Source organism: Heterocephalus glaber, unplaced genomic scaffold, assembly GCF_053883595.1.
Source record: "Heterocephalus glaber isolate CG9 unplaced genomic scaffold, H.glaber_assembly_v1.0 deba00001481, whole genome shotgun sequence".
NCBI classification, from domain to species: Eukaryota; Metazoa; Chordata; class Mammalia; order Rodentia; family Bathyergidae; genus Heterocephalus; species Heterocephalus glaber.
The window spans coordinates 18,614,439-18,636,728 of NW_028258317.1; the positions used below are offsets into that span (position 1 = coordinate 18,614,439).

The 22,290-nt window shown below is 45.1% G+C and overlaps 2 protein-coding genes and 1 non-coding gene across 16 annotated transcripts in view; 2 read left to right on the forward strand and 1 right to left on the reverse strand.

The window, feature by feature from the left end:
• The window catches only part of Ubap2 (ubiquitin associated protein 2), a 121,932-nt gene extending 106,762 nt beyond the window's left edge, over positions 1–15,170 (forward strand). For 11 of the 12 annotated variants that reach the window (XM_087183763.1, XM_021252966.2, XM_087183766.1 and 8 more), the window contains 13 exons: positions 888–927; positions 3,249–3,432; positions 4,206–4,275; positions 8,646–8,841; positions 10,011–10,102; positions 10,399–10,446; positions 12,617–12,695; positions 12,898–13,103; positions 13,419–13,518; positions 13,603–13,710; positions 13,846–13,913; positions 13,998–14,189; positions 14,273–15,170. In XM_087183763.1, coding sequence (XP_087039889.1) covers positions 888–927; positions 3,249–3,432; positions 4,206–4,275; positions 8,646–8,841; positions 10,011–10,102; positions 10,399–10,446; positions 12,617–12,695; positions 12,898–13,103; positions 13,419–13,518; positions 13,603–13,710; positions 13,846–13,913; positions 13,998–14,189; positions 14,273–14,368 — 1,479 coding nt within the window. In that variant the 3' untranslated portion in view covers positions 14,369–15,170. Of the gene's footprint in view, positions 1–887; positions 928–3,248; positions 3,433–4,205; positions 4,276–8,645; positions 8,842–10,010; positions 10,103–10,398; positions 10,447–12,616; positions 12,696–12,897; positions 13,104–13,418; positions 13,519–13,602; positions 13,711–13,845; positions 13,914–13,997; positions 14,190–14,272 lie in introns of those variants that run through there. The other variant, XM_087183769.1, reaches the window with a different exon arrangement.
• LOC147825855 (small nucleolar RNA SNORD121A) lies at positions 2,420–2,497 on the forward strand. The gene has a single exon (XR_015440188.1). It is a non-coding gene; the product is annotated as a small nucleolar RNA SNORD121A (small nucleolar RNA).
• A 1,201-nt stretch (positions 15,171–16,371) lies between the features above and the next one.
• Ube2r2 (ubiquitin conjugating enzyme E2 R2) overlaps positions 16,372–22,290 on the reverse strand; it is a 98,548-nt gene continuing 92,629 nt past the window's right edge. For all 3 annotated transcript variants that reach the window (XM_004838407.4, XM_013069780.3, XM_004838406.4), the window contains one exon: positions 16,372–19,684. In XM_004838407.4, the coding sequence (XP_004838464.1) occupies positions 19,465–19,684 (220 nt within the window). In that variant the 3' untranslated portion in view covers positions 16,372–19,464. The remainder of the gene's footprint in view (positions 19,685–22,290) is intronic.

Consider the following 22,290-nt stretch of genomic DNA (forward strand, 5'->3'; position numbering starts at 1 on the left):
AGAAATCAGATCTCTTTATCATATTTTGTAAGTCTTGCCCTTATAGAGGTTTGCTATCTGCATATTTGATTGTTATGGCCAATGATAGGCTTTCTCTTACATTGAAATGTACAAATATTATCCCCTGGGAATCTTAGAAGGAAACTTGGGGGTCGTTGAGAGGGAAAGGAGGGAGAGAGAAAAGGAAGAAAGGGAGGGAGGGAAGGAGGAAGCGTGAGTACCTGAATTTCTGCTAGGCTACTTCAAGTTTTTTAATTTTTATAGTACTAGAGTCTGAACCCAGGGCCTTCACACTGAACTATATCACCAATCCTTATATTTTATTTTGAGGAGTGGTCTCACTAAATTGTGTAGTCTGGGCTCAAACTTGAGATTCTCCTGACTTAGCCTCCCAAATTGCTGGGATTACAGGTGTGCGCCACCACAGTTAGACATTTTTAAGAATTATTTTAGGACTGTCTCATTGCTTTCTGTGTACTGTATTTTATTTCCCCAAACACTAAAGCTAGTTTTCAAAACTGTTAGCCCTTTGGGGATTATTAGAATTTTTTGTATTGTCTCCTTTTATTAAAAAAAAAAAAAAAAAAAGAATACTGGGTATGGTAGTACCTGCCTATAATCCCAGCACTCAGAGGGCTGAAGCAGGAGGATCACTGTGAGTTTGAGGCCAGCCTGGGCTACAAGTGAATTCAAGGCCAGCCTGAACTGCATGGTGAGAGCCTGTCTCAAGAAACAAAACAAAATAAACAAACAAACAAACAAAAAAATAGATAGGTGTTCTTCATTAGTCTGTACTTCATATGGTTGTTACTGAATCCCAATAGATAGTTACCTAGTTAATCATTTGGGAGGTAAGGTGGGATTACTTTTTCTTCTGTTTCTTATAGAATGGACATGGTGGTGGTCGAAGCCAGCAGACACTAGACAGTAAGTATATCAGCTAACTATTCTTGTCATGGCAGATGGAAAACAAATAGAGAAGGTATGGCTGACATGATGGGAAAAACACCAGTTGGCCAATGTCTGATTCTCCAAAAACAGCCCTTTGATAATTTTTTCTGAAAAGGGCTTCTGGTCCTTCACTAGTTAAGAGAAAGCAACTTCTCTTTCTGTAGCAGAATTAATGAAGGTGGCTAGAGGTTCCCGTTTGATTAGGTAATAGCTGGTAGTAGTATTAGAAACATGATAGTCACGGCAATAAGAGATACTCTCTGGTATTCTTCTGTCCTAACTAGACTGTTTGTTCAGAGACACAGATTCCATGTTGGTTAGGAGGCTGCTATACCAGTAGAGGAACTTTTTTTTTTTTGAGATGAGGTCTTTCTGTGGTGCACAGGCTAACCTCAAACAATCCTTCTGCCTCAGCCTCCTGAGTAGCTGAGGATATAGGCATCCTGCCCAGGTATGAGAGACTAATAAAGTAAAAAAAAAAAACCTGTCCTAGTTTAGGAAAGACATGGTCATTGGTTTTAGAATCAATGCTTAGGAAGAGAGGAGAGAGAAAATTTTCATTGGTGTAAATGTGTCAGAGAAAAATGCAACAGCTCAGTGATTACTGGAGGTATTATAGGTGAGTCCTTGTTAATTATTTCTTTCTTTTGTGACTCTAGTTTGATTGTGATTGGTTTTGTTTCATTGTTTAGTAAAGCAAATGGATAATCCACTGTTGGGTCTGGAAGCCTTTTTTTAAATTAAGGGTTTTTGGGGGTTTTTTTGGTACCGGGGATCAAACTCAGGACCTTATGCTTGCCAGGCAGGCACCAGAACCACTGAGCTAAATCCCCGGCCCCAAATTAAGGGTTTTTTGGGGGAGTGTGGATAAGGAATGTTAGCAAACCAGATGAACGTCCGTTGGAATTGAAATGAGAATCAGTATACTGGAATTTAGTTTCATTACTGATGATAATGCTGGGCCCCCAGGGCTGTTTTGAGAAATGTTGGCAGCTCTGAGTTTATTGGATAACAGTGGAACTTCTCATGGTAGCAGCAATGGTGGCTGATTTCTTTTGTCTAGTCATGGGATTGAGATCACGTACAGAGGTCCTAGGTGGGTTGGAGATTTTAAATGAAGTAATGAGTATCTAGAAAGCACAGTATCCATTTAAAACAGGTTTTTACTTTCAATGCTCTATTTTCCATCCATTCCCACCCTCCATCTCCGTTACTGGCTGTTTGAGAGAGTAGCTTGCTGTGAGCCTGTTATCAGTGATCACCCATGGCCCAGGGAGGTACCTTTTAGGGTCTTAGTTTGAGTGTCTTCATCTGTCATTTCATGTTTAGAATAGACTGCCAATAAGGAGGAGGACTCAGGAATATAAAAGTCTCTTAAGAGTTGACCTAGTTATTGGCTGACCTGAGCTGTCCCTACCTGTGTTTATTTTCAAGTCGCCCTTCCTGTTAGGTGGCTTCTCCTTCCTGTCTGGAAAAGACAATGATGTACTTCCAAGCACATAGCTGAATTGTGTGTGTGGACAGCACTATACTGAGTCTTTTCCACAGGTAGGGGTGATTGTCCTATATCCTTTCTGAAGCCTACTAAATTTGTTAAGTGTTCTGAGATTAATCTGTTGAAGCACATCCCAATGAAATTCTCACTGCATATTTGATTGTTTTGTTGTTTTGGTACCAGCAATTGAACTTGGCCTTGTGCTTGCCAGGCAGGTGTTGTGCCACTGAGCTTCACCGCACATTTGAAAGTAGGTGTTGCACAGCAGTTGTGTATTCTTTCTCCTGAGAATAGGACTATAGATCTCTTTACAGTGTATGCACTGTGAGTTCTCAGCCCCTTGCCCTGAGCTGACTGTGAGCTTTGGCAGAATCAGCCTGGGTTGGTACTGAATGGATAGAAGCCCTCTTGGGCGATCCTGCCCATTGGCTTTTTGCTCTACCTTGCTCTGCTTTTGGAGAGAAATTTGCCTCACTTTATAATTGTGCATATCAGTTGCAGCACCTCTGTTATTTTCTGGGTGCTGTTAAGGGTCAGGTTTCTATAGGTGAAAGAATTTAAGGTTATAAAGGTGCCATTTCCTACACTTTGTCCAAATCTGCTGCACATCCAGATGTCACACATCTTTTTGGTTGTCCTGCCTGACAGAAATTGGCCACCTGGTGATGGCCAAATAATTTTCCCAGGGAATTCACCTCTGTGCTGATATGTTGTTTATATATATATATATATCTCACCTGAGCGGATATGTTACAAGATGCTCAGGATTGGTTCTAGAGCTAAACAGATTTGTTTCTTACAGCTACTTCATCCGTTCCAGCTCCAAAGACGACAGACTCTCCCTCCACCCTCCCATCTGTGGGCTCCCTGTCCAGTACCACCTCCTGCACTCCGCTTCTACCCTCTGTGTCCCAGCACACTGCTGCTTTGCCCTCCTTGTCCCAGCCCAGTGACTTGTGCAGCAGCCCCCTCTCTCAGCTTAGCAGGTATGGGGGAAATGTGGGTCCAGAGTGAGAAGGCCATTGAAAGTTCCTGTGGAAGTTTGTGCCCCAACAAAACATACTTGTTGCCTCTGCCATGACTTCTTGGGCTTTTCCATTAATAACTGAGCTTAGATTTTGGTCACATCAGGTCTCAAAAAAGCCGAATGTGAAAACATTGCCTGTTGTAATGCCTCTGGTGTCACAGAGCACTGGGTCTTCTGGGAAGCAGATGGGGCCAAGGGTTGTCTGCCACTCTTCTTGGACCTCGTCTGGTGCCCTGAGCCTACCCTGTTTCTAGCTTTGGACTCATGTCACTATCACATGGTGTGTGAATGATGTTGGATTTCTGAGTAAATGTTTGACTTAAAATTGGCATGGTTCCAGGAATCCTCTTGACCCCCTTCAGCAAAATATTTGATTTAAACTGCATCTACTGGGAATTCAGGCTTGACTCTGGCATATGGGATTGAATATAGGACCTTTCTTATCCACAGATTTTATGAGCTCTACAAGCATAGCAGTGTTCATATCACAGTCCTATTTACTCTTTTTATAGCCTAAACAGTTACAGTTTACTGACTTTGTTTCTGAAGTCTTCTAGGCCAGGATGTATCAGATCTCATCACAAGTGACCCTTTAGGTCATTTCTAACCATGACCCTGTCATGGTTCTGAGGCCATAAAGTCTGATGTGGAGGTCTGATAAGGACAAGGTCTGTCATAGCCGTTTGAGTAACTTGTTTGGGTGGACACAGGGTGCTCTGTTTTGTCTTCTAGTTCACTCTCCAGCCACCAGAGCAGCCTCTCCTCTGCACATGCTGCAGTCTCCTCCAGCACGCCACACACAGTAAGTATCCACAGAGCTTCCTCCCTGCCACCTTCCTTCATACACAGGGAGCTTTGTGATGTGCAGCTGGTGCTGAAGTTTGTTAATGTTGAAGATCTGAGATGATCTAGAGTTGTGCTTGTCTGAAGTATCTTGATTTTGTTAGGTGGCTTGAGCCACTGGTTTCCCAGGCTCTGTGGAGGACACCTTGAGAGTCCTCCTTGGAAGGACTGCCTTGGACCCAGTGTAGTATGGCAAGGAGGGCCAAATGGCAAGCTTGCTCCCAAGAATCTGTTGAACTGCTTTTTCTTTTTTTTTCTCTTTTTGGTGCCGGGGATTGAACTCCGGTCCTTGCACTTGCACAACAGGCCCCGAAACCACTGAGCTAAATCCCCAGCCCAGAACTGCTTTTTCTTTATAGAAGTTTCTCCTGTCAGCACGGAGAGTTTTGTTTTCTGGGCCTTGTTGACATTGAGATTTTGAAAGCTTTTTGGAAAAAAATACATTTGTTGCTGACTCCAGCTTGGGCTCCACTAAAAACTTTTAATCGAAAGCATGGTTCCTTGGTAACTGTTACTTTGTGCAGAAAAGTACTTGATGGACAAAGGGAGTATTTGGTGAGGAACTTCATTGTGCACCTTATGCCCTGTGCACACATCTCTCTTAGACTGATGGTTCTGGTACAGTCAACGCAGTTATATTGGATTCTGCTGATGCTCATGGGGACTTTCTAGCTGTTTCCATTAGGTGTCCTATTTGATCTGTGCCCATGTCATCTTTCTCATCTCACAGAACAGGCACTTTGAAAAACGAAGTCTGGAGGGTGGAAGGACAAAAGTGAAAGCAGAATTGTGCTGTTGAGGAAGCCAAACCAGGAGAGATTAAAAGTGGAGGTGCCAGCTAAGAGATGTCCCCATGTGTAAAGGAATAATCCTAGATTGTGTGGATTATTGATGGTGGCTTGGTGAGCTGTGATGTTGGGAGCCTGGTTTTAAGGAGTAAGGGTCAGACCAGATGGTAGTGGGGTTAAGGAATGAGTGGTAGTGAAATGGAGAGCAGGTAGTTTGTAATGGGCACTTAACGAATAGCTGGGTGAGACTGGAGCCTAGGGTTGGGTGTTGGAAAGGTACCTGGACAGAGCAGTGTTCATGCTCCTGGACCAACAGGGTTTTAGCAAGGATAAAGCAACAGGTCCCCAGCAGGGAGGATTTGGATGGAGTTGATTGGGAGAGGCATGAAATGGGTGAAATTTTTTTTTTTTTGTACTGGGGATCGAACTCAGGACCTTGCGCTTCCGCAGCAGGCCCCAGAACCACTGAGCTAAATCCCCACCGAAATGGGTGAAATTTGTTTCCTTTGCAGAAGGAATCAGCTCAAATGTAAAGAGGTAGAAAGGGGGCAGTCCTGTCCTGTTGATATCTGTCAAGTATAGTGATTTTCAAACTCCTTTTCCAAGTGAAATCTTACACAAGATACTTTGTCACAAAACACATAGGCTTTGCTCATCAGAGTGGAGCTCTGCCCTCTGGTTGTAGCATCCATGGCTGCCTTCAATATGAGCACTGATGAGCAGCCTTGAAGCCCAAGGCATTGGAGCTGGGAGCTTTGGTCTTGCCCCTGGGGAGCTGCAAGCTCTGTGTCTCAGCGCAGAACTCCAGGTCATGGAATCCAAATTGGCACAATTAGAAATGTTCATCCAGTGAGTCCCACACTGTCAGTATGACAAAATTGTCCCATCGTTAAAATATATTTGAATGGGGGGCCGGGGATTTAGCTCAGTGGTTTTGCTGCTTGCCTCGCAAGCGCAAAGACCTGAGTTTGATCCTCGGTACCCCCCCCCAAAAAGATATACTTTAATAATTAAAAGATATAAAAAGGTGCATACTGAAAGATTTTCCTGTTTAATCTCTTGGTTCTGCCCTGAATTGCTTATTTTCTTCATAGAGCCTTATCCATAAAAAGGCAGGCATTGTGCCACAGGCCTTTAATCTCAGCACTCAAGAGCCTAGGCAGGGGGCCGGGGATTTAGCTCAGTGGTTTCTTGGCCTGCTGCACAAGCACAAGGACCCGAATTCGATCCCTGGTACCAAAAACAAAAACAAACAATAAAAAGAGTCTAGGCAGGAAGATTGTGAGTTTGAGGCCGGTCAGGGTCAGGGCTACAACGCAAGACCCTGTGTCAAAAAACAAAACAGAACAAAATCCATAAAAAAGAAAATGCATAGTCACAGTAATTGTGCCTTTGTCTTCTGTTTTCTTTCTTTTTTTCCTATCACATTAATGGGAGTCCTCTGTACACAGCCTGCCCCTGGAGTGTTGACATTTGTTCTTCTGCAGTTGAACTCTATGACTTTAGAGTATGTATTCCCTTTAGGCCCATTTTTTTCTTGATGCTAGCGTTGCATTGGATAACCTCTGCATTATATTGTTTCACATGTACAGCTATCTAGAGGGATAAAGCCCAGATGTGGAGTTGTTAGGCACATATCCTATACCAGTTGCCCTGCCTAGTGATTTTAACCTGTTCATGTCCTACTGGCAGAAAATGGAATGCCTTATTTCTCACAGGCTCCTTAAAATGGCATTTTCACATATTTGTACATTTCTATTGTGTTAAAAAAAATAGCCCTCCAATATATTATTTAACGGAATGAGATTGGACATCTTTTTATATATTTGGAAGACAATGAATTTCCTTTTCTTTGAGCTAATTATATTCTTGTTTTGTTTTTGTGTTTGGTCCTTGTTTTCTTTCTAGGCACCCCCTATACTGGGGAGACTTAGTAGCCATTTGTGATGAGAGGTGTAGATTTTGTTTTGTTTTGTTTTGAACTACGTAAGGAAACCCTGTCTCAAAAAAAAATTTTTTAAAATATGCAGATAATGTCTTTTTCCCATAGCATATCATAGTTATATATATATTTTCCATCTAGCCTTGTAAGGGAAATACCAGTGTTTTCTTGCCTCTCTGGGCCCGTCTGTGGGGAGCTGACCACCCAAGCTCCATTGGCTGGGGTGAGTGAGGCCCTTTAAATGGGGAATGAGTCAGTTCAGCCCATGGATTGGCATGCTCACAGTGCTGGGAGGTGAGGGACACAGATGAGCTCTGTTAGGGACAAAGGAATGGAGGGAGAAGGTTTCTGGATGATTTTGTTGAGTTCCTTTCAGCAAGTCAGGAACTGGTTCTCTAGCAAGCATCTTATGTATGGGAAATGTTTGGTTTTTTTCTCCAGTGAAAGTTGTATGACCAGTAACATTTGGGAGCCTTGATCAGAGCTGTTCTGAGTTCTGTGACTGGTGATGTTGGGTCGGAAGTCAGGTTTCTTATAGAGTCTGTGGCTTAGGCGCTGGGTGGGGTTGCCCCTCCTTTGCCCTCCTTCTGCTAGGGCCCTCTCCACCCTGATTCTGTGCTGAAGGACCAAGAGTCCTTGATAGCCCTAAGACAGCATGTTTTCAGATGTATTAACCTTGGTGAATTGTTGCTAGCTATTAATCTGATGGATAAGGAAAGCTGTGAGATGAGAAAATTTGAAGGTGGTCATAGTTGCCTTTATCCTGGGGCTTTCCTGTTCTTTGGCTTTCTTCCAGTAGTTTCTATCCTTCTGTATCTGCACACTTTCTCATTGGGAGACTGATGTCAGTCTTACAGAGCTTTTTCCTATCTGTTTGTCCAGGACCCCACCCCACCCCACCCCATGGTTGAAGTCCTTCATGGTGCCTTGTTACTAGAATTGTGCTGCTAGGCACTATTTCTGCAACTTAGAACAGTTTTTTGCTGTGTTTCACCTTTCTTTCCTGGGTAGATATCCTTGAGTAAGCATAGTGGCAGGGGATGCCCTTTTAGAAAGGCCCTGGTGAGGCGCTGGTAGACTGCAAGGTGTTACCAGGTTTTGGATTAAAGGACTTTCAGGTTCTACTGTGGCTTCCAGACCAGAGCAGCTAAGACTAATAGAAGGACAGGCTGACTTGGAGTGGGCTGCCTATGGCCCTGTGATCGGCTCTTCTGAGATTTACTGCTTTTCTCTGAAGTAGATTTTCATCTCATATTCAAATAGCTTTTATTTATTTATGAGCTGAAGTTTGGTGCTTCTGTGCCTTGTTTAAGATAGCAAAGCATGAACATCTTGAAGGGTTTTAAAGTGTGTTTTGGTCATAGAGCTCAGTTTTAATGGTCTTGATGAGACTTGTAAGTCCTGATGGCAGAATCTGGCTGCAGTGTGAGGGACCACAGTACCACTGCATGCAGAGCCCTACTCCTTAGAGCCCCTGGGTGCTGGCATTGTCACCTGCCTGTTCAGCCATGAGACTGCAAGCCCAAAAGGCAGGCCAGGTTCTCCCAGCCCCACCTTCTTTGCCTCCAGATCCATGTGTCCTGGCTTGTGTTTTGCTAGCATGCCAATGTGGAGACCACCCCTTCCATCCAGTCCTCGGCGACCTTCTCCACGGCAACACCCTCCTCCTCGAGTGCCCCTTCGTCAAGCATCAGCCCACCTGGTAGCATGAGCACAGTGAACACCCTCTGCCTGGGTGGGACCACTGTGAGCGCACCCAGCACCACTATCAGAGCTGCACCCTTGGTGACCTCAGGTATGTACCCAGAAGCCTCTCATGCCTATCCTTGCACCCTCACATTTGTACATTTGGGTGAGTAGCCACAAGCTTCAGAAGATTGATTGTGTGTCACTCTGCCACTGCCACAGCCAGGTGTTGCTGTTATATTGACCTCATGAGGCTGATCTTCCAAGCGTCATGAGGGAAGGATGGCATCAGTTTGCCAGATAGGGTTCTCTGGGGTGGGATTCCTGGAAGCTTCCATGCTTCTGGCTCTCTCTTATTTTCTGCCCTGTCTGTTCCTGGAGCTGAATTGACATGGTGACTTAAGGGGTCTGGCATGAGCTGTTGTGGCCTTCTTCTGGCCACTTTATGTAACTCTTTGTCAGCCAGACCTAGGCTGTCATAGTGTGCTAAGCAGACAGTGGAAACTGCCCAAACCTGCCTTTGACACAGCCTGTGTCCCTTTCCTGACACTGTATGGCTGCTGTATCTGATTTCCATCGATGTGACAAAATACCTGAAATAAACAACTTGGAGGACAAAATACTTACTTTCACTCACAGTTTCAGAGTTTTTAGTCCATAGTGACCCGGTTTCATGTTTCTGAACCTGTGGTGAGAGTGCATCGTGATGGAGAAAACTGGATATCATGGCAGAGGAAAGCTGGACATCTCATGAGGGCCAGGAAGCAAATCGGGGCACAGGGTCCCAACAAACCCTTCAGAGGGCCTTGCCAGTACACACCTACTTCCTCCAACTAGGCTTCACCTCCTAAAGTTCCATCATTTCCAGTAATATCACTAGCTAGAGACAAGCCTTTAGCACATTAGCTTTAGTGGAACTTAACAGATCTAAACCTAATGGCTTCCTTCTCCTGTTTGGAGGAGTCATATTGTTTCTTATGTTCATATTTGCTCAGTACAGTGTGATCTTTGGGATTGGAGGGCAACAGGTACTTCTCTCTGGGTGCAGAATTTTCTGGTGTTAAAACATTCTGAATGTGGTAGCACATGCTTTTTGTTTTCTTTACACTACTTTCTAGCACGACCATCTCTAGGCCACTGCCCCACCCTCTTGGCCACACACCCATCTGGGGCAGCAGTGTGGCCAACTGAGCTCAGTTACCTGTGCCTTCTTCCAAAGCAGTTAAGGAATCTCACTCTTTGAGGTGTCTGCTCCACTCCATTTTTTTCACTCTACAGGCAAAGCACCCCCAAACCTGCCTCAAGGGGTACCTCCTCTGCTGCACAACCAGTACCTCGTGGGCCCTGGAGGACTGCTTCCTGCCTACCCGGTAAGCACATGGTGGAATTCCTGGCAGGAACTGTTGAAGGGGACCTTGGATTGAGCTGGGGCTGCCCAACTTGGGCTGCTCTTCTCTCCCTGAGCCCTGTCTTTGCCCCTCTTAATTCCTGATGTGTCCTCCACTATCTAGATTCCTCCTGGGCAGGATTGGTTCCCACAGCAGCTGATCCAGGCCCTATTCCTGAGTGTGTCTTATCCCCCCAACCATTTATCCCCTAGATGGGCCTGGGATTCCCAGGGGGATGGCGTGTGGTCCCTTATATATCTTTTCCGGTTCTCATGCAGATTTACGGCTATGATGAGCTCCAGATGCTACAGTCACGGCTGCCTATGGTAAGTAGGAAGGGGCATGGGGAGGCCATGGAGATTCTGACTCTTCTTACATGCCCTTCTTCCCGTGGCCTTGACTGCCACCTTCATTGGACTTCAGGATCCAGGGCCTATGGAACTGCTTTGGCACCACTGCTGAGGAAGTTGTTTCCATTTGGTGATTGGGCCTGATATGGCCATAGCTTTGGCAGATGAATGCCTTGGGGAGCTTGAAGTTCTTTGGGACCTGGGTCCTCAGAAGATCCTTAAAGCCATGGTACAAAACATATAGGTTGCTTACTGAGCCCTGAGTTTTATAAATTCCTCCTCAAAGCACTTTATGGTTCTTTGGACCATGGTGGCCAGTACCTGTGCCTGAGATGGCAGCATCACTCTTCTGCCCTCTGCTGAATGAGTGGCTGGTGCTGATTGTCTGTCTTCTGGGCCTGGCCTTTTATTCCACTCTGGGATCTCCCTGGTTTTTGCAACCACACTGTCAGGCCAGGGCGCCCTCTTTATTCTGACCCAGATAAGAGGATAAAACCCTGGGGCTTCCATGAATAGCCACGGGATCAAGGAGAGAGGGGACAGGGGTGGGAAGTAGTTCGGCTCCTTGCCTTGCCAGCTGGCAGGACTTCCTTCTGGATGGCCACTCTCTTAACCTGGTGTTTCCTGAGGCATCTGTCAGAGACTGTCAGACCCCTGGATGTGGTCTTTCCTGTTCCTAGAGGAGGGGCTTGCTCTCTCCTGTCCTTCCTTAACCACTTACCAGTTTACCCCAAGCCTCACTTGGGCAGCACGTTTGTTTACTGACTATCCTGAGCATCACTCAGGCAGGTGTCATTTCATCCAGTTGGTTCTTGTATTGAATAAATTTGATAAAATTGTCATTTGAATATTTCCTGTATCCTATAAAAATTAATGAAAATATGCAGGTTTTGGTCATCTTGTATTTAAATAATTGGACTGGAAGTGGTTAAGTGTGCCTGTGGGTATGGCAGAGCACCTCCTCTGCCAGGCCAGCAAGAGCTGTGGAGCTGCGGGTGGTACCTGTCCTCTTGAGCTCTTGCTCAGGAGGGAGCGCTTCACTGTAGAGTCTGGCAAGAGACTGAGTGTGAGGCTGGCCGAGGGCCTACTGAGTCTCCAGCAGGCATCTTCCCAGGCAGATGTGACTTCTTTTTCTTAATTTATGCCTTAGAGAAAAATCCTCCCTGGGCCTACATTTGAAATAAGTTGCTTTTAATTTTCCTGTGAGTCGTTTTTTAGCCTTTGCTGCTTTTGTGCCTAATTCCTGCCTTTAGAATTCCTCATTGTCTGTGAATGGGCTCCCCCTTCTGGGGTTGAAATACACCTGTCCACAGTTCTGGTCCCACTAGCTCCATGCAGGTCTCCCAGTCCTGCTCCTCCTAAGGCTCTGGGCTGAGAATACTGTGGGTTTCCTGGAGGTTACCCAGAAATGTGGCCAGAAGAGGGTGTGAATGCCATTTCCAGCCGAGGTGCCTTCTCTCTCTGACCACAGATCTAGGGCTGCCTAAGGGCTTGCTTGCCCTTTGCTCAGACACCAGGTGTGTCTTGTACTGCCAGAACCCAGGATGACGAATAAGGGGCAGGGCAGGGGCACCTTGTCCTTAGAGCTGCGACATGTCTTGCCCTTTGTCTCCACACTGTTTTAACTGCCATTCTTCGCCTGGGTCCTCTGCAGTGTTGCTGTTGCCAAGACAGAAGAGAGTAAGGTAGAGGGCGATTGGGAATCTAGACCTGGGGTCCTGGGCCAGGGCACTGTTCTCTCTCCACCTTTAAACCTTCAAGGCTACCCCTTCCTACTGACAGCTTTTCCAGGTTTCTTCTGTTCACCAACTTTCCTGGCAGCTCTTTAGTCTCACATAGGAAAAGCCAGTAAACTTGGTTCAGCATTAGGCATTTGTCAAGCACCTGCCTGTGGTGTGAAATGGACATGTGAGATTGGTCCTGTAGGGCTCTGCCTGGCAAAGCCCATGGGGTTGATCAGGGCTCCTGAGCTGCACAACCCCAAAGGCACCATTTACCCAGAGCTGTCTGAGTGCTGCCTTTGAGCCATGCAGCCTGTCTGGGAAATGTGCCATTACCCAGAGGGCCTTGTGCCTATGTTGCTTGCTGAGTCTGTCTCCTGAGATGGATGAGACTATTTCTGAACGAGCCTCCTGGTCTTTCACAGGATTACTACGGAATTCCCTTTGCTGCACCCACAGCTCTTGCCAGCCGAGATGGGAGCCTAGCTAATAACCCGTATTCAGGTTGGTCGGCTCAGTGGGTGCAAGTGGGAGGGTGGGAGCCACCCTGTAGCTAACCCCAGGAGAGTGAAAGGCAGATGCAGAAGGACTGAGAGAGAGGTTTTGTAGCTGCTCATGCTTGAGTTGGCAGCCAGACTTGTTACTATGTGTAGGAACCAGTCTGGCCTTTTCCTTGGTTGTATAAGTTTCATTGTTCTTCTCATAGGTGATGTCACAAAGTTTGGCCGAGGTGATTCTGCATCCCCTGTGCCTCCCACCACACTAGCTCAGCCACAGCAGAGCCAGTCCCAGGCCCACCACACAGCCCAGCAGCCCTTTTTGAATCCTGCACTGCCACCTGGCTACAGCTACACTGGTCTCCCCTATTATACCGGCGTACCCAGTGCCTTCCAATATGGGCCCACCATGTTCGTGAGTATTTGTGGGGGCCACAGTTCTTCCCCCTGGCCTTGCATCCCAGGAAGGATGAAACTTGGGAGCAGAAGCAGGGACAGGGGCAGGTCATGGCCCCACTCAGTCTCATCTGGCCTTCAGAACAGTTCAGACTGAGGATGAAGTTACATTCCCCATCTGCTTTTACATCCACCATGTGTTGCAGTAATGACAGTACTGGTCCTCTGGTTGTGGGTGTGTCACCTGCTGTCTCAGGCTAAGGCAGAGGATGTCTGATCTGCTCTGTCTCCTTGCATTACTCTTAGACTAGTACTCACCTGCTTGCCCCACCAGGTCCCTCCCGCCTCAGCCAAGCAGCACGGTGTGAACCTCAGCACCCCCACCACACCTTTTCAGCAGGCCAGTGGCTATGGCCAGCAAAGCTACAGCACAGGTGAGGGTTGCTCCCGGCATGGACAGAGACAGGGCCTAGCAGGCTTGTTAGCTCACACATGTCTCCTGTATGCTGCTATGCTAGGTTATGATGACCTGACCCAGGGGACAGCAGCAGGTGACTACACCAAGGGTGGCTATGCTGGATCATCACAGGCACCAAACAAGTCTGCTGGTTCTGGGCCTAGCAAAGGTAGTGTTTACCCGTCCTTTCTGGCATCAAAACATGGAATTGTCTCCTACTTGATCCTCACAGGCAGGGCCACCTCAGTGTTCCTGGAGCTGGGACAAAATGCTGTGGGGAACAACTAATTGCTTTTCTTCCTAGGAGCATCAGTGTCTTCAGGTGCCACTGGCCTACCTGATATGACTGGTTCTGTCTACAGCAAGACACAGGTAAGGGCGAACAAAGGTGGACAAATAGGTTGGTGGTAGGTAAAGCACAACCTGACCCTCACCATTGTCATCTTTGTCCTGCAGACTTTTGACAAGCAGGGATTTCATGCAGGGACACCTCCACCTTTCACCCTGCCCTCAGCCTTGGGCTCTGCTGGCCCCTTGGCCCCTGGAGCAGCTCCTGGTTATGCACCCCCACCGTTCCTGCACATCCTGCCAGCCCACCAGCAGCCCCATTCACAGCTGCTACACCACCACCTTCCGCAGGATGCCCCGGTGAGTGCAGTGGAGGAGGCGGCCCTCCTGCCTTGGAACATGGGTTTTCTCCAGTCCTGACAGCCTTTTCTCCTCCTCCTCAGAGTGGCTCAGGACAGCGCAGCCAGCCCAGCTCCCTGCAGCCCAAGTCTCAAGCCTCCAAACCCGCATATGGCAACTCTGCATACTGGACAAACTAGACCACTGAGGGGAGGGGTGGGCTTGGGGCAGAGCTTACCCTGGGCAGGAGAAAACACATGGAGCACATTTCTGGGAGCCCAGTGCCCTTTCCTAGATTCTTGAACCTCTGTGGGGAGCCTTCCTCCCAGACTCACTATTGTATGTAATGTATTTATGTATGTATTTGTAAATGTGATAGAAGCCCAGGGCTGCAACTGGCAGCCAAGTCTGCTCTCCCCATCCAGACTTTTCTCACTGTACCAAGCCAGCCTGCACCCCTTCTGCCTTTGGGTCTTTCATATGGTCTCCTGTCTGGTGGCACTGAAGGACTGGCTCAAGGGAGTTTGGGCTTTGGGGTAAGGTACCAATGAATCACAACTTATCTCAGTCCCTTTGTAAACCATAATTTGAGTTTCTTTCCTTTGTAACTACTTTATACCTGTTTTTGAGAAACTGGTCCTTTTGTTAATTGTCATGGTCCCCCTTCCACCAAATCTTGATCTGGGAATAGCAGAGATGATTACCTGCCAAACATGAATCTAGGGTCATGTTTGACCTTACAGAGCCAGGGCTTCTGCATCTGGTCTTGTCCCTAGAGGTTGCCATCCTTTAGCCAACCATTTGAAACAATCAGAACTAGGTCTCAGAAAAATTAAGCCAATTGGCTCCCCTTTAAAAATCAAAGATCTGCTGCTACTTCAGTGCAAGCCCATCTACAAGCAAAAAGGGTCCTCTGTTCCAGTTGTCCTGAACTGGGTGGGCAACTGTTCCAGGGCCTTTCTCTTGCCCAAACTCCACCTAATAAAAAGTTCTGAGAGCATGCATGGTCTGTGTGTGGTGTGGCTCAGCAGTGGCCCCTGAACTTCACAGGGCTAGAGTAGACTTCCCGTGGCCACAGATGTCTGAGAATAAGCCATTTGGGGTTGAACTGCTATTTCCTTCCTTGCTGGACCTTCTCTTGGTCCAAATGATACTGCTGAAAAGACAGCTATACCTCTTCACAGGGCCCAGCCTGTGTTTAACATAGTTAATGTAGTTTTTCTTGCAAGCTGTTAAAAGAGAGCAGTCTCTCACTGGGCCCTGGCAACAGGAATGCCAGGGCAGGATAACTTCTTTTCCAAATCTAGAGTGAAGAAATGAGCAAGAAAACAAAACAAAACTGACCAAGGATTTAGGCCTGAAACATGGATCTAGTACGAAGTTATACCTGCCTCTGGTTTCTTTGCTTTTCATCAACCACACATAACCTTGACCAGCAGTCTGGGGTTGTGGTGGGATAGAGGACGATTAGGTCAGGAAGTTATGAGCCATGTAGTTCCTGCAAATGTTGCCCAAAGCATTAGCCTCTAATTTCAGTTCTACATCACTACTCCAGATCAAGCTAGTAAAATCAGTGCTGCTTGGAGTCAGGTACACGTTGAGTATCTAAATGCGTGGAACCAGAAATATGCCAGGGATCAGAGCATTTCCTATTAGGAATGCTTAACCTATACTGGTCAACTGACTGTCTCAAAACCAGCCCAGGGTCATAGGGTTCACCTTTAATACTTTTACATCTCTGTAGTCAGGAGCACTGATGACTTCAGATGGGATGCATGAAGCTGTTAACTCACAGCTTGGAATCCTAGCTAGTAAAAGGGCCAGTGTCCACAAATCTAAATGTGGGGTTTTATTAATGTGATCTCTTGCTTCATTCCTCGTATTACCAACAGGAAGTAGGGTACACAAATGATAAAATATTTGCCTCCCCAAGAAAGGCAGCAGCAAAGCTTTCAAAGACTGTGTCCTATTTCAGAATTAAGTTTAATAAATGAACATGCCTTCAAGAACCTTCTTTAGAAGCTTATGTGGTTTGGGGATGGTGATTCTCCAGGGAGAGACATGGGCTGGACAGGTCAGAAAGGCACATTAGCCAGTTTTGGGGGTGGTTTTAACTTTCAGTACTGAGCTTAATTTCTAAGCAGTAACACTACCTTTTACTTTTAACATGAGGAAAAAAGAAGAGGGTCACCCCATGGGCAAATAGCAATACAGGTATGTTTTATTTCACATTTTATTAGTAGACAGATGGGCAGAAAAAGACAAAATAAAACACTAAAGGGGATGTCAACACAAAATGCATCAGGTAATTTTTTCTCATAAGTTAAACTGAAGAAAAACATCTACAATTAAAGCTAAGAAAGCTATTAAAGTCAGGTGTGTCCTGCTGGTTTCAAAATAGCTGAAAATTGCATCTGAATCTTTAGTTGTAAATGTAAACCTTTTTGTCAGGATGGGGAGGGTTGAAAATTAATTTCCAGCAAAGACTACATTTTCCCCTTTCAATCTCTTACTATATATGCCCCAAACATAAGAAAACCAGCAAGTAAAGAAGCAAGTAATTGCCAGGAGAAAGACTACAAAAAAGTTTGGCTAGTAGAAGAAAACTCTGGAATGATAAGAAAAGGGGCCGGGGGCAGGGAGACTCTGAGAGAAGCAAAACAGAATCATGATATTTTCTCCATTCAGCCTCAGAATACATGGAACTGAAGAGCAATTCAGTGAGGCTTCAACTAGAATGGAGGAATTGAAAAATGCAGGATTTTAAGTTCATTTCACACCAAATAATCACAACTATACTCACAAGGTTCCAGCATGAGCCTGAGACCTCCATCCACTCCCCCAAAAGGGAAAAAACAAAAACAAACCTTACTCAAGTATTTTCCACAGGATATTTTCTCAGAGACGGAAGCCTGGAACCAGCATCTGGGTTTTATAAGTGAGGCTAAACTATCAGAATACCTGCCACAGTTAAAATATCCCAGTCTCCTGGAACTGATTGTACTTTCATCAGAGGCAAACCCAGCTTCTGATGAAGGGCTGAGAAGTACGACCTTCACTTGGCTCTCTGGCTCCCTGAGTCAACATGCAACAGAGGCCAGTAGGGCCTAATGGGACAGAGCTGAACAGCACAGCACCTCCCACAATGCCAAGGTGCCTGGCCTGCCCTGGGAGTGAGCGAGATGCTTTAGCAGAAAGAATGAAAGGCTTCATTTTAGGGCGCCAAGACAATAAGACCAAGCTATTGGCTGTAAACTTGTGGTTGGGGGGGCTGGAGTGGGGAGGTAAATCAGCATTGTGAAAGGCTTTGGCTCCAGAAGGTTTGCAGGTCATGTGAAAGCATTACTTAAGTGTGGGGAGCAAACAGCTCATTTCAAACTTCTAATTTAAGAGTTTATCTTCACACAGAGCTGCTGTTTCCCGAACCTGTGGAATCGTGTAACAGCAGCCCTAACCCTGTGGAGATTACAGAGATTCTGGGACCAGGCTCAACAGTGTCCCATAAGAACCTTAACATGTTAAACATTCCCATTTAATAACAGACCAAACTTTAGAGGCCAGAGTTGGCTGCTGGGAAATAGCTTAAATTTGGGAGAGTTTGAAGAGCAAATGAAAACCCTGAGATCAGAAAGGAAGGAGGAGCTAAGGAAGTTAAACATCACCTACTCTGACCATCCTAGGATCTGTCCTACCTGTCCCTAATCTGCCCTTTGGTTCTTTCTGAGCTATGATTTGAAGATGATGACACTGGTGTACAGGGATCTTAAGTAGGACTGTAGTCAGTCCTTGCTGTATTTTCCTTCTGAAATCTGATTTTATATTATAGAAGTTTTTCCTGCTCAAAGAACACTATAAACTTGTGCATCCCATTAACAAAAAAAAAATCACCTTCAAATTCTGTAGTCCCTGTATGGTAAAGGCTGCTGGATCTCAGTCTTGATGGAGAGAACACATGACTGAGACCTGGGAATCAAACCTGCAGCAAATGCATGGCCAGAAGATCTAGCCTGGCCTGAAAACTGCCTGTAATCAATATCCTTGGCTCTGCCACAAGAGACAGGCCCAGGGAAGGTTCATGTACAATTTCTGCTTGCACTCTAAATACACTGAAAGGAAAAAAAGTCCAGCTCACATCCAATGAAGCAAGCAGGAACCAGTCACTCAAGTCTCTCACACATCCACATTTATCACTATCTGTATAAGCAGCTCATTGAAAAAAATCTTAACACATGCACCTAGGATTAATACTGAGTAATTAAAAGTGGCTATTTAAATTAAAAAACAAAACAAAATCGCATGTTAAGGGAATATCTTTGAGGGGAGGGCCATGTTAAAACAGATGTTTCCTCTCCCAACAGTGGCCACCAGTAGTTCTGACTTTTTTTCCCTCAGCAGTATCAATCAAAGCTGGTGTGACTTGTTTGTTCTCACTACTAAAAATCCACACACACTAGTTTCTGCTTCCTCCCCATTTGCCCCACCTCCTGGTGGGAGGAAAAAACTTGCCTTTAAAATAAATAGCAACCAAGTGCTCAGTTGTTCTATGGAAAGTATGAATATTTATTTCAGAGTTTAAATCCCAATCAATTAAAAAAAATAAAACAAAAAAATCAAAATCTGATTTCTCTCCTCAAAGCAGCTGAGACCTCCATGTTAGAATTCGTAGAGGCTAAAGGAATACATTTCATCAGGCTTAGCAAGAAGAAAGTCCCTGATGCCCACTGTATCCCAGCCTTGAAGGGAAAGAAACAAAATTCACCACCAAGGGCTGAACAGATGTGCACACACTAATGTAAATGAGCAGCTAAACCTTGGCAAATCTGTTTTTTTTTTAAGTTTGTGGGTTATTTTGTTTCCATTTTCTTTTGCTACCCAGTATATGCAGCACTTGTGAACTCCCAATGGGTTCCCAGCTTTAAAACACATTAAATGTCTTAAAAAGACTATTTAATTCTTCAGGAATCTAAAAACAGACCAAACGTGTTTTGCTGTGAACATTTTGTAAAGATGAAGTGAGGCTGGAGCTTGGGGTCTTTTTTAAAAAAAGAATCAATACAGTGATGGAAGGGTAAAGAATGCAAGAATTCAGACATTCTGTAGAGGGTTACTTTCTCTCCATTAAAGGTCCATAAAAAGGAGCAAACTGAGATCCATAAGGGGAGTCAGCAGGAGCTGTGTTTGTTTCCCCACCCCCTGTTGAATAGGTTTTTGCTGAGGGGCCACTGCTAGGTCCCCACTTGCTCCCCTCCCTTTGGCCTGAGACGGCAGGGCAGTACAGGGGCACTGAAGGAGCGCGTCACGACTCCTCATTCCCAGAATCATCATCATCATAACAGTCGGCATCTTCCTCCTCTTCATCTTCATCATCAATGTCGTCATCATACAAGTCGTCATAAAGCAAATCTGAGCTGTTGTCATTGGAAGGCACTTTAGTTTTGATGCAATATTCCGCCAGAGTTGTGGGGACCTTCACTCCATCCTTTTCTGCTTCGGCTTTAGTGGCTGAAACCTGTTTCCTGAAGGGAGGGAGGACGACACAAAAGTAGTTTGTGTTAAGATTTGAAGATGTTTATAATTTGCCTTAATCAAGATTCCTTATCATTTTGCTTTCCAAACTTAAGTACCTGCTTAAAAGCATCTAATGTTAGTTTTAATAGCAACATTTTGGGAGGGAAATAAACTACTAACCTGAAGGGGGTTTAAAGCGGTGACTCTCAAATGTTAGCCAGAAATTAACTCTGTTTTTCCAAGTCATCTTTCCCCCACTGGCCCTCACACCCATGTAGCACTAAAAACTTTTAATAATTTCCTAGTTTACATTCAGGGTAAATTCCAAATACCTAATACTGCATTCCAAAATCTTTGATTTTCTCTTTAGTTCTTTTTTTTGGGTGGGGCGGGGGGGTTACTGGGGATCGAACTTAGGTCCTTGTGCTTTCGATGCAGGTCCCTGTCCTTGCAGAACCACTGAGCTAAATCCCCAGCCCCTCTCTTTGGTTCTTAAAGCCATTGCTTTCTCCAATTCCAACACATTCAGGCTATGTGGTCTTTTTATCCCCTAAATACATCTAGAAGTAGCCTATTCTGTCTGACCAGTTCTTTCCCTGATCTGTCTGACTCCTGGTCACTCAGATCTCAAGTATCAATTTAAAGAAGGCTTGTTTGGATAAGTGAATTATCAGAACTTTGCTGGGGATGAAAACCAGGGCTTGTATCCCAAACCAAGCACCAAGGACACCCTCAGCCCCAAAGACAACCTAATTTAAAGTAGCCACCTACCCACTCTCATTATCCTTCACATTTATCCTTATTACTAGTTTATCCCCCTCTCCTTTATGATCTTTTTTGAATGTTCATTCCTCTCTCTTCCACCATCAGAATGTGAATTCATTAAAGCAGATACCATGGCCTTCTTAGTTACTTCTGGTACCCTAGTGCCTATGATACAATCCAGAATACAACAACCTCTTTTAGTCACTCCTGAAGGTTCTAGGCTTCAGGCTCTGCACTCTGCCTGAAATACAGCACCCATTCCCACGGCTTTAAGCATAACTCCCTGGTCCATGCTGATAGCTCTCAAGCCTCCAGCTCACACTTTCTTCCGAACTACAGACACTTAACCAAATATCTCTTGGGTTTTTTTTCTTTGGTACCAGAGATCAAACTCGGGACCTTGTGCTTTCAAGGCAGGCGCCGGAACCAGTGAGCTAAATCCCCGGCCCAATCTTTTGGACGTCTCTATGCTGATATTAACTCAGTAAGATTACATTTCCCATTTTCTACCTAATAACCAGTTTATCCCATTTTTCTTTTCTCACACAATAGGCACTGGTTACTATAATCATAAACCTCACTCCAAAATCCTACTGCTTTACAGCTTAAATACATCAGATCTGTAGTCTCATCTTTACTGTCTCAGTTTAGTCCTTTCCACCCAAAACTCAGTTCTAAAACTAAGAACCATCCTCTCTTAATAAGTCTTCAAATCTTAAGACCTAGAGGTTCTTACTAATTTCCCATCACTTCCCAAATTAGAATTTACATTCAAACACTGAAACACTACTTTTAATGCCCCTGATATGACAAGTATGTTTGTTTCTGCCTTGCAAACTCAAGGTCCTGAGTTTGATCCTAGTACTGGGGAAAAAAAAGTTATGTTTCCTTTGAGAGCCCTTCCTTCTCGCTGCTTTTTTATTTTTGGTACTGGGGATCGAACTCGGGACCTTGCACTTGCAAGGGAGGCGGCGGAACCACTGAGCTAAACCCTCCACCGCCGCCCCCGCTGCTGTTTTTTAAAACCTGAAAAATGGTTATAAGGCATTATCTTTTCCTGGGAATTCTAATGCCTTATATATTCCTGTTTGGTCCTTTGCTTATTATTACACATTATATATATGGTCATTTATTTATAAATGCTAAATGTGAAATCCCAAAGGACAAAGGCTGCCTGCCTTAATGACCTAGGAGAGTATCTGGTACAAAATTGGCATATAATAAATGTTGAAAAAAATCTTTAAATAAATTTAGAAATATTCATGCAATTCTTAATCGAACCCTACCTGTCCTTGAACAACAGGCTCCAATCCTGTTTTGTGCAGCATTCCTGGCCTTCAAAACAGGGTTGAGTCCTGCTCTTCCAAATCTCCTTAGGTTCTTCAATTTGCACTAACTGCCTACAGTGATTGGTACATATCAGTCACTGGGGTGGTTGCTAAGTGCAGATACCCAAATTCTCTTTATAATCTAATTAAATAGCTATGGGTCAGGCAAGGTCTAAAGGTGATCACAATGGGTGGAAAGCAGAACTGATTTATATTACTCAGTAGTCATAAAGTGATTTCTCTGCACTGTTTTGTTTTTCCCACATAGTATTTTTGCCAACCAGATTTATGGAGAGTGAGTCTATTTGTATAGAAAGACTCTTATATAAATTCCAGTGGTAACTGAATTCCTATGCACACAATGAATTGGAACTGTACTTGAGGCTCTATTTTAAGGTATAAAAATATATTATTAAGAGAAGTTGGGGCTGGGGATTTAGCTCAGTGGTTCCGGTGCCTCCCTTGCAAGTGCAAGGTCCTGAGTTCAAAAAAAAGAGAAGTTGAACTTTCTGCAAAATTCT